This window comes from Mytilus edulis, chromosome 1 (assembly GCF_963676685.1).
Source record: "Mytilus edulis chromosome 1, xbMytEdul2.2, whole genome shotgun sequence".
Lineage (NCBI taxonomy): Eukaryota > Metazoa > Mollusca > Bivalvia > Mytilida > Mytilidae > Mytilus > Mytilus edulis.
Genome location: NC_092344.1, coordinates 114182425 through 114194457, shown reverse-complemented (window position 1 = coordinate 114194457; position 12033 = coordinate 114182425). Strand labels below are relative to the sequence as shown.

General features: G+C 34.7%; 1 protein-coding gene across 4 annotated transcripts in view; it reads left to right on the top strand.

Moving 5' to 3' along the window:
* LOC139500798 (phospholipid-transporting ATPase ABCA1-like) overlaps window positions 1-12033 on the top strand; it is a 69983-nt gene that overhangs the window by 19756 nt on the left and 38194 nt on the right. For all 4 annotated transcript variants that reach the window (XM_071289677.1, XM_071289686.1, XM_071289662.1 and 1 more), the window contains exons 13-18: window positions 2713-2868; window positions 3159-3305; window positions 5152-5307; window positions 10200-10339; window positions 10618-10734; window positions 11328-11693. In XM_071289677.1, the coding sequence (XP_071145778.1) occupies window positions 2713-2868; window positions 3159-3305; window positions 5152-5307; window positions 10200-10339; window positions 10618-10734; window positions 11328-11693 (1082 nt within the window). The remainder of the gene's footprint in view (window positions 1-2712; window positions 2869-3158; window positions 3306-5151; window positions 5308-10199; window positions 10340-10617; window positions 10735-11327; window positions 11694-12033) is intronic.

Genomic DNA, 12033 nt, shown 5'->3' with positions numbered 1-12033 from the left:
CGTAAAACTTTATCAAAGAAAATATATGTTTAATAGTAAAGTATTTTCAACACAATGTGACATAATTCTTCTGATATTTCTACTAGTATACTAGAAGTTCAGTCTAGTGTTTCATATTACTTTATTTCAACATAGTAAATCAAGAGGTTAACACAGAAACAACCACTAATAGAACAGAGAACAATCGGTGGTTTACAGAACAAAACTGGTCCACAGAATCATCTACTAAATCAACTTATAGTAAATTTAGGTTTAATAGAGGTTATGTCGGAAATAACAGAAATATTAGAGGATAGCAATATTTCATTTAAGAAATTTGATTATAAAATGTTATTTGAGATTTGGGTAGAAATGCAGAAACATGTTTAGTATTTACATGTCTGATATATTGCTATTCTCTTTTAAAAGATAGCTCTACCCTATTTGTTTTAAATACTTTTAAATACTGTGAAAGTACTTTAATTCGTGGGTATCAATTTTCGTGGTTTGAGCAATATTAACATGTTCGTGGGTTTTTAAATTCGTGGATTTTAGTTTTCTAATATAAAAAAAAATAATTGAAAAAGTAAAGCCTTTAGAAACGAATGTTACAAATAGTCTTGATTGAAGGAAATTGCAAAGTAAACATTGACCGTGTAAATCGTATTGATAACACTAATTAACCCATGATAAAGTGATCAAAGATTAAAGACCATCAAAGGTGTTAATTAGTCCATAAACATGTCACCTAAAGAAAACAGTAACATAAACAAATGCTTTAAAGTATCTTGAATTGTTCAAAATCAAACCCAGCATGAAATTATTATTTCCAATATGTACGAGAACTATGAGGATATAAAATGAACACTTTATCATACTAGCATATCAATACAGGAAATCTGACTTTCGTCAATCAAAAATATTTTTTATGAGAATAAAAAGATCAAAAGTTGTACAGTTAAGGTTATTAAGGGGGCTCCTGGGTATAAATGATTTTTTTTTTCTAATATAGGATTTCGCTATATTTTTTCATAAATGAACTTTATCATATACTTAAAAGAAAAATGAAATAAAAAAATGGGGTCACCGTTCATTTAAGCTAAAATCTGCCTCTGGAAGAAGCATACATTTTTGTTAATGTCCTTTTTTTCTGTTGAACTAATAGGAGAAAAAGAGGAAATATCGAAATAAAAAAATAACCTAATATAAGAAATCACTTAAATTTTACAATTATTTAGTTTATGTACAGCTTATTTGAAAATAATAATAAAAAATATAGGTCACCGATGAGTTAAAAAAGATATTTCAAATTTAAGGCCAAAAAATGGCATGTTTGCACCAAAGGGAGATAATTTGGAGCTTTTTCAATTTTTAAAGTCATTTGGGGCCAAACCAAATCAATTTTTTGGGTTGTTTTTTGTACCATATCATAAAGTTACAACTAATAGTGTAATAAATAAAATTTGTAATGAAAAAATAAAGGTTTAATTTTTTGCTAAAATTTTTGTACCCATGAGCCACCTTAAAGATTAAATAGGTATAATCCTGCATGCGGTTGTAGTTCTGTGACTGCTATTAAAGTATTCTCAGATTTGGCGTTATTCAATATATTCTCTAGATCATATCAGTAGTCAAACCTACCCATGGGGATCTTTCCATGTCTTGATTTGGACAATGGTTGTTTTATTTCGTTGGACACTTAAATTCGTGGATAAAGTCATCCACGAAAACCACGAAAATTGGTACCCCACGAATAAAAGTACTTTCACAGTAACATGTAATGCTGAAAGGATCTAATTGGAAAGAAGAGGGAAAAGGGGTGAGAGGGGACATGAGGTGTGAGCTCAAACAGAACAAAACTAAACCAAACATTCTCAGCTTCTTAGTGTAAACTTGTGTATCCCTTTTGCTACTTCCTGGAATGCTTTATAATGAAGAAGTGAAGCTTGTTAACATTATAGTTGATACTTCCCTTTTACCTTGCATACTTAATCACATTCCTTTCAGTGTTGGCATATACATATAGAACCTAGAATATTTTAATTGAGGAGATAATTCATAGTTCTATCAAACACTGTCTAAAGATGTATAGGAATTCATGGTTTGTAATAATGTAATGCTTATGTTTAATATCAATGCATTTTATAGTTAGATATTAACATATTTTTCTAGGTCTTTTGCAATAAGATTTTGTTTTTCCCGAATTTCCTGTCCAGTCTGTATTATAGTTTCAGTTGTTGTGGCCTGCATGGTATATAGGTCATTTCTAGAATCATGTCTTTCACTGGAAAAAATTGTCAATTTTGCAAGCCTTTATGACGTCATTTACCAGATAGAAGCGTGCTTGTATCCCTGCTCTATAAAAGTTTCAAGCACATTCATAATCATCATTCTGTAGGGTAGTCAATAAATAATTAATGTTCTGTAAGTACATAATCATGATTGCTGTATGACTGAGGGAGTGTGACCATCCTTTTAGATTTTAATTTCCCAAATATTTTATGCAGTATAAAATAAAACTTTTTCATCCGTTTGCTCAACATGTGTTGGTAATTTCTATGCATACATTTTTGTCACATGGTGAGGGAAGTCACATGACAGATTCGTCTGAAAAACCATATTCCGGAACTGGCCTATTAAAGGTGATGCATAGGACAAATAATACATTAAATGGATTTTTTATGAAATTTTATATTATAGGTGTAGTAATTATTTCCCTTATATTATTTTCAGTGGATTGCAAGGCTGGTTCATACATTGATGGCAATAAATGTTCTCCTTGTGGTTATAGCACATATCAGCCAAATCGTGGTCAGACATCTTGTTTGTCATGTGACTCCAACAAAAATACCACTTTCACTGGATCTGACAAAAAAGATGATTGTAAAGGTAAGCAAAGATATTTTGACGTTATTAAAAAAAAAAATTCTAACAAATAAAATATATAAACAGCTTTAAAGGTAATTCTGAAAAATATTTTTATGTTTTATTTGGTGAAAAAAAGTGCAATTACCTTTTGATACTTCCCAGAAAACCAGCAAATACTGAACAAATAAGTTTCAGGTATCATGTTCAAATATTAAATCTACATGTTTTACTGTTCATTGAAAATAGTACATCAATTTGTCAAAGAAATAAAAAGTAAGTATATAAACACATATATTATCTATCTATTCCAGTGTACTGTGGACCAGGTGAAGAAGGGACAGATACATGTGCTCCATGTAAAGACGACTTTTATAAATCAACTGGTGGCAGGACAGCATGTTTACAATGTACAGGTCACATGACCTCTACTAAAAATGACAGAACTAAATGTACAGTTTGTAAGTATTCTCTTTACATATTAGGGATTTTAAGGATAGTTAAACTCAATGACTTATTTTTATTAGGATATAGATATGAGAAAATGCCCTTGAAAAAGCACACATACTTTTATGTCTGTAAATTTAAAACACCAGAGAGGAATCTCTTCCTTTATAAAAGTAAACACAGACATGCAGCTGATATGTTTTTTTTTAATGTTGAATATATCACAGAGGTGCAATTTCATCTTCTGCTAATGCGGGGTTCACACATTGCCGATTATTGCTCCCGTTTGAGATCAGACAGCGATACGACACGAAAAGTGAAAAAGTCGGATTAGTATCCTCAGTTATCTGGAATGTCCTATTATTGTCTGAACGCAGTCGTTTTAGTTCGTAACAGATTCCTACTGGTCGGGAAGGGTCCGAATAGTTCGGCAAAGCACCCCGACAGTTAGGTGCGTCCCGTAACATTCGGGGAAACTCAGCCGATTTTGTCTAGTCGGATTACAATCGTGCCTATGTCGTGGCAGATTCTGCTGTATCGGATCGAATTCCTAACAATGTTCTGTGTATTCGGGACGGTGTCCTGTGGAACGGGAATGATCTGGAGAAGTCCCGACAATAACAGAATACAATACGACTGAGACCAGACAAAGCCGTTTGCAATGCGATAGACGGACCGTGATAGGATTACGTTCCGACAGTACCTGATCATCCCGATTATGCCGACAGTTTTCGAACGGATAACTTCCGTCAGCGTCGGTTCACTGTCTTGTCACTATCTGATCTCTGTCGGATTACATTCGGTAGAATCGGGACGCAGTCGTGACAGACTCGGTCGAATTTTACCTGGCGAAAGATACAAATCGAATTTCAATCCACGATTCACAGGATCTTGATCAGACTTTTGACAAATTTTAATCGGGAATGGTCCTGTCAAGGACGGCAGTAAAAATCCTGAATGTGTGACCCCAGCTTAAGATGTCTGTAAAATCTGTGTGCTGATCTTTTTTAAGAAATATTTATTATGAGTGGTCTACCTACAGATTTGGTGTCTAACTGATAGCTGAGAAATAAATGAATGGTTTATGGTTTTCCTATGAAATATAGGTATGAGTTGGAATTTCCCCAAAAATCAATGTCATGATTGGGCGGTGGACTCAACATTTGTACTCAAAGGAGTAGGTCCGTTAATGACCGATTTTGGCCTCAAATTTCAGGTTCATCTAGGGAAAGATTTTGACCACTTTTTAAACACTTAAGTGTTTATTTCATTTGAATCAATTAGTTTATGTGAAAGATTTTAACTGATTTATAGTCATTAAAAACCACCCGATTTAAGCTCAAATGGGACAAATCTACCAAATATGCCAAAAAATGTCACTTTTCAGATGGTTTTTGTCAAAAATGAAAGTGGCCGCATCCGTGTTCATCCTCAATCTTTAAATATGTAATGTATTATCATAAAATACAACTTATATTTTAATATTAAGGATGAACACGAATGCGGCCACTTTCGTTTCACACGAAAACCGTCTAAAATTTAACTAAAATGCTAGAATTGTGAAGATTTTTGTAATTTAGCATGACTTAATGGTGCTAATACCCGATATATGTGCATTGTATTGTCAAAAACAGCCCATATTTATGTAGCAGAAGCATTCTACTGTACAATAAATAACTAAAAGTTTACATTTTAACAATTTTGTAAAACTGCTATATTTTGGGGCCAAAAAGGGGTCTCACTTGACCTACTCCTTTGTTTGTTGAGATGCTCCTAATTTAAAAATAACTTCTCTCAGCACAACAGGGTACACATGGTACTCTTGCGTTAATATAATCAATGTATTTTGAAAATTTACAGTATATTGTGATCGTGGCTATTTCTATAATGCTGGAGACAATACATGTAAACCTTGCCCTGAAGGAGATTATAAAAGTGATAGAGGAATGGCAAAGCAATGTGATTCATGCAAACCTCGATATGAAGTGATAGGCAACCCTGGAACTCAATGTAAAAGTAAGTCTATGTTTCACACATGTCAGGCTTGCACAGCTCGATATGAAGTGATAGGCAACCCTGGAACTCAATGTAAAAGTAAGTCTATTTTTCACACATGTAAGGCTTGCACAGCTCGTTATGAAGTGATAGGCAACCCTGGAACAAAGTGAAAAAGTAAGTCTATGTTTCACACATGTAAGGCTTGCACAGCTCGATATGAAGTGATAGGCAACCCTGGAACTCAATGTAAAAGTTAGTCTATGTTTCACACATGTAAGGCTTGCATGGCTCGATATGAAGTGATAGGCAACCCTGGAACTCAGTGTAAAAGTAAGTCTATGTTTCACACATGTAAGGCTTGCACAGCTCGATATGAAGTGATAGGCAACCCTGGAACTCAATGTAAAAGTAAGTCTATGTTTCACACATGTAAGGCTTGCATGGCTCGATATGAAGTGATAGGCAACCCTGGAACTCAATGTAAAAGTTAGTCTATGTTTCACACATGTAAGGCTTGCATGGTTCGATATGAAGTGATAGGCAACCCTGGAACTCAATGTAAAAGTTAGTCTATGTTTCACACATGTAAGGCTTGCACAGCTCGATATGAAGTGATAGGCAACCCTGGAACTCAATGTAAAAGTTAGTCTATGTTTCACACATGTAAGGCTTGCATGGTTCGATATGAAGTGATAGGCAACCCTGGAACTCAATGTAAAAGTAAGTCTATGTTTCACACATGTAAGGCTTGCACAGCTCGATATGAAGTGATAGGCAACCCTGGAACTCAATGTAAAAGTTAGTCTATGTTTCACACATGTAAGGCTTGCATGGTTCGATATGAAGTGATAGGCAACCCTGGAACTCAATGTAAAAGTAAGTCTATGTTTCACACATGTAAGGCTTGCATGGCTATATATGAAGTGATAGGCAACCCTGGAACTCAATGTAAAAGTAAGTCTATGTTTCACACATGTAAGGCTTGCACAGCTCGATATGAAGTGATAGGCAACCCTGGAACTCAATGTAAAAGTAAGTCTATTTTTCACACATGTAAGGCTTGCACAGCTCGTTATGAAGTGATAGGCAACCCTGGAACAAAGTGAAAAAGTAAGTCTATGTTTCACACATGTAAGGCTTGCACAGCTCGATATGAAGTGATAGGCAACCCTGGAACTCAATGTAAAAGTTAGTCTATGTTTCACACATGTAAGGCTTGCATGGCTCGATATGAAGTGATAGGCAACCCTGGAACTCAGTGTAAAAGTAAGTCAATGTTTAACAAATGTAAGGCTTGCACAGCTCGATATGAAGTGATAGGCAACCCTGGAACTCAATGTAAAAGTAAGTCTATGTTTCACACATGTAAGGCTTGCATGGCTCGATATGAAGTGATAGGCAACCCTGGAACTCAATGTAAAAGTTAGTCTATGTTTCACACATGTAAGGCTTGCACAGCTCGATATGAAGTGATAGGCAACCCTGGAACTCAATGTAAAAGTTAGTCTATGTTTCACACATGTAAGGCTTGCATGGTTCGATATGAAGTGATAGGCAACCCTGGAACTCAATGTAAAAGTAAGTCTATGTTTCACACATGTAAGGCTTGCACAGCTCGATATGAAGTGATAGGCAACCCTGGAACTCAATGTAAAAGTTAGTCTATGTTTCACACATGTAAGGCTTGCATGGTTCGATATGAAGTGATAGGCAACCCTGGAACTCAATGTAAAAGTAAGTCTATGTTTCACACATGTAAGGCTTGCATGGCTATATATGAAGTGATAGGCAACCCTGGAACTCAATGTAAAAGTAAGTCTATGTTTCACACATGTAAGGCTTGCACAGCTCGATATGAAGTGATAGGCAACCCTGGAACTCAATGTAAAAGTTAGTCTATGTTTCACACATGTAAGGCTTGCATGGTTCGATATGAAGTGATAGGCAACCCTGGAACTCAATGTAAAAGTAAGTCTATGTTTCACACATGTAAGGCTTGCATGGTTCGATATGAAGTGATAGGCAACCCTGGAACTCAATGTAAAAGTTAGTCTATGTTTCACACATGTAAGGCTTGCATGGTTCGATATGAAGTGATAGGCAACCCTGGAACTCAATGTAAAAGTAAGTCTATGTTTCACACATGTAAGGCTTGCATGGCTCGATATGAAGTGATAGGTAACCCTTGAACTCAATGTAAAAGTTAGTCTATGTTTCACACATGTAAGGCTTGCATGGCTCGATATGAAGTGATAGGTAACCCTTGAACACAGTCCATGTTTCACACATGTAAGGCTTGCATGGCTCGATATGAAGTGATAGGTAACCCTGGAACACAGTCCATGTTTCACACATGTAAGGCTTGCATGGCTCGATATGAAGTGATAGGTAACCCTGGAACACAGTCCATGTTTCACACATGTAAGGCTTGCACAGCTCGATATGAAGTGATAGGTAACCCTGGAACACAGTCCATGTTTCACACATGTAAGGCTTGCATGGCTCGATATGAAGTGATAGGTAACCTTTGAACTCAGTCCATGTTTCACACATGTAAGGCTTGCATGGCTCGATATGAAGTGATAGGTAACCCTGGAACACAGTCCATGTTTCACACATGTAAGGCTTGCATGGCTCGATATGAAGTGATAGGTAACCCTGGAACACAGTCCATGTTTCACACATGTAAGGCTTGCATGGCTCGATATGAAGTGATAGGTAACCCTGGAACACAGTCCATGTTTCACACATGTAAGGCTTGCATGGCTCGATATGAAGTGATAGGTAACCCTGGAACACAGTCCATGTTTCACACATGTAAGGCTTGCATGGCTCGATATGAAGTGATAGGTAACCCTGGAACACAGTCCATGTTTCACACATGTAAGGCTTGCATGGCTCGATATGAAGTGATAGGTAACCCTGGAACACAGTCCATGTTTCACACATGTAAGGCTTGCATGGCTCGATATGAAGTGATAGGTAACCCTGGAACACAGTCCATGTTTCACACATGTAAGGCTTGCATGGCTCGATATGAAGTGATAGGTAACCCTGGAACACAGTCCATGTTTCACACATGTCATTATCATATTGAACAATTAAAGCAAAATTAAAAAAGATTGTGATACAAGTCATGATGTAATTAAACTCACATCCATTTTTCACTGAACTGGTACACATTTTTAGCTCACCTGGCCTAAAAGGCCATGTGAGCTTTTCTCATCACTTGGCGTCCGTCGTCGTCGTCTGTCGTCGTTAACAATTTTTCAAACATCTTCTTCTCTGAAACTACTGAATGGATTTGAATGAAACTTAGCATGATTGTTTCTTAGATTATCCTGCACAAAGTGTGTGCTTCGATTTTTGATCCGTCAAAAAACATGGCCGCCGTTACTTAAAATAGAACATAGGGGTCAAATGCAGTTTTTGGCTTATATCTCAAAAACGAAAGCATTTAGAGCAAATCTGACAGGGGTAAAAATGTTCATTAGGTCAAGATCTATCAGCCCTGAAATTTTCAGATGAATCAAACAAACCATTGTTGGGTTGCTGCCACTTAATTGGTAATTTTAAGGAAATTTTGCAGTTTTTGGTCATTATCTTGAATATTATTATAGATAAAGATAAACTGTAAACAGCAAAAATGATCAGCAAAGTAAGATCTACAAATAAGTTAATATGACCAAAATTGTCAATTGACCCCTTAAGGGGTTATTGTCCTTTAATGACAATTTTTCACAATTTGTTCATCATATTTGCTAACTTTAAAGAATCTTCTCCTCTAAAACTACTGAACCAAATTCAACCAATCTTCAACTGAATGATCAGTAGGGTGTATAAAATAAAGTTTGTGCTTAATTTTTTATTTCGTCAAAAAACATGGCCGTCATGGCTAAAAATAGAACACAGGGTAAAATGCAGTTTTTGGCTTATATCTCAAAAACTCCAGCATTTAGAGCAAATAAGACAAGAAGTTAAAGTATTTATTAGGTCAAAGGTCTACCTGTCCTGAAATTTTCAGCCGAATTGGGTAACTGGTTTTTCAGGTATAATGCCCCTGAATTGATGATTTTAAAGAAATTTTGCAGTTTTTGGTTATTATCTTGAATATTATTATAGATACAGATAAACTGTTAATAGCAAAAATGTTAAGCAAAGTAAGATCTACAAATAAGTCAATTTGACCAAAATTGTCAATTGACCTCTTAAGGAGTTATTGCCCTTTAAAGACTTTTTTCACAATTTGTTCATCATGTTGACTTACTTTAAAAAATCTTCTCCTTTGAAACTGCTGTATCAATTTCAGCCAAACTTAGGCTAAATGAGTTTCAGAGTATCTAGTATAAATTTTATATTTCATTTCCTTGTATGTCAGAAACATAGCTCCTATGGCTAAAATAGAACATAGGAGAAAATGATTTTTTTTTTTGCTTTTGAAGAAAATAGGACGATTCAAAGAACATTTAAATAAATTGAAAAGCCAAAATAATCATTGATGAGAGATTTAACCAAAAAAATTAAGGTGAGCGATTCAGGCTCTTGAGAGCCTCTTGTTTTTAGAAGCCAGCTGATGCCAGCCTCCAGGTGCGGGTTTTTCTTCCTAGGTTGAAGACCCGAAGCCTCAAATATAGGTGGCCTTTTGCTGTTTTCTGCTTTTGGTCTGGTTGTTGTCAATTTGACACATTCCCCATTTTCATTCTCAATTTTACACTTATGTTCCTATTTAATCTACATGAAAACATAAACAAACTTTTGGTCAAGTCAACAATATTATGTATGCTGTTAAATGAATTACACACCTGTTTATTGTTAAAAATCCTAATCTTTAAATTAATGTCAGGCTTCAAGATTACTTTTTGCTAACCTCTTGTCTTCCATCATTTAAGATATGATTTACCTTATTACAGGAACTGTTTGTGCTGATTTGATTGACAATTTAAAGTCCAATAGTTTTGGTAATGCCATTTGGAAACAGTTAAAGCCTCTAGTGGAAGGAAAGATACCATATGCACCAAACACAACAGCGATTAATGATGTTATTAAATTAGTAAGTACAGGAATACATTGTTATTCTGAGGTGGATAGTAATAACTTGCTATGAATTTACGAAAGAGAAGTAATAATGTGCGGCCCTAAAGGCTAGAGTTTCAATTGTCAAAAATATCCCAAAACACCTCAAAATATCAAGCAAATATATAAAAAGGTCACAATTTCTGTAAAAAATTAATTGTTGTCAAAATGAATTCATCATCTGATCTACCAAACTTTTAGTGTGATCTGATTAAAAAAAAATATATTAAAATTTATATTGTTTTTATCTTATAGGCAAACAAGACATTTGATGATTTATTTAATATTGTGGACTTGGCCAGATCATGGAGAGCAGAAAGTGATGTTTTGTTCAACTTTCTTGAGACTAACCCTGAGATACAACTTCTTAGAGTGAGTAACAATAGAATTATTAAGATTCTGGTTAGACCATACTACAACACATAAAGACGTCATTAACAGTCCCATTAAAACATGACCTGGTGCAATGCCAAAATATAGGTATTGAAAGATTGTAGTATCATGAAAGTACATATATATAATATTTAGTATGGTTTTAATTTACTGATAACAAAATCAATATTCATACCAATAAAAACAATATTCAAAGATTTGAATACAACGTTGAATAAGTAACTTTTAGAATAAGTTTATTCAAAGGATTGATAAGTTTATCAGGATCGCATCTTAATTTCTGGGCTTGGTTAACAACATAATATTAAAATTTAGGATGTACTATTCTGTTTGAAATATATTTTTTCTACAGGTACAGCCAAACTTGCAAACGAAATTTTTGTATCTATGAAAGAATTTAGCAAAGGTTTTAAATATTTCATTTAGTAAAGGTTTAAAGTTAAAGCTAATGTTCTTATATAATTTGATAATACACACATCTTTATTGACCTTTGTGATTGAAAAGATTTCAAACCTTACTTATCCAAAGTATTTACTCAATTATTGTTATTAAGTCGTGACTTTATTTACAGGATTTCACTTGTTCTGAGGCATGTGATAACCTATGGCATACACTTAGACGAACAGCTTGTAATGGAACACTACCAGGATTTAATATATCCTCTCTCTTATCTGGACTTAATGTTGGTGGATTTAATATTGGGTCCTTAATACCAGGTCTCTCTACAAGTGGAATGAATGACTTCTTGTCCACTATACCAGGATTTAACCAAAGTGGACTTACAGCCCTTTGTGATGTGGACCCAAACTACAGCCCCTGTGAGTCACTGTTTCAGTTTCTTTACAGTGGTACTGATATTAACATTTCCAATTATACATGGAAGGAAGCTTTAGAGAATGTTAACAGTGTGCTTGAAATGGTGTCAGAATATGGAAAGGTAATTCATTTTGGATGTTAGCAAATAGGCCTGGTTGAACTAAAAACTTGGTAGTGTTAGAAAGGACATCAATAACTCAAGCTTTTATAAATGATATCAGTTACTCTTTTTATAAATTTCAGGTACTTTCTTTATAAACTGTTCATGTAGAATAACCTATGTCATATTCAATCCCTCTAGGTTTATACTCCCCGCTCCTCTTCACCTAAAAATGATATACTGTAGCTTTTAGGATAGTCTGAGGTAGGGTATACACTCCATAAAAAAATGTTATAAAAGATGAGTTGTAGTATGAACCATTTATATCTTTATCAATATTATTGCAAATGTTCACTTCTAT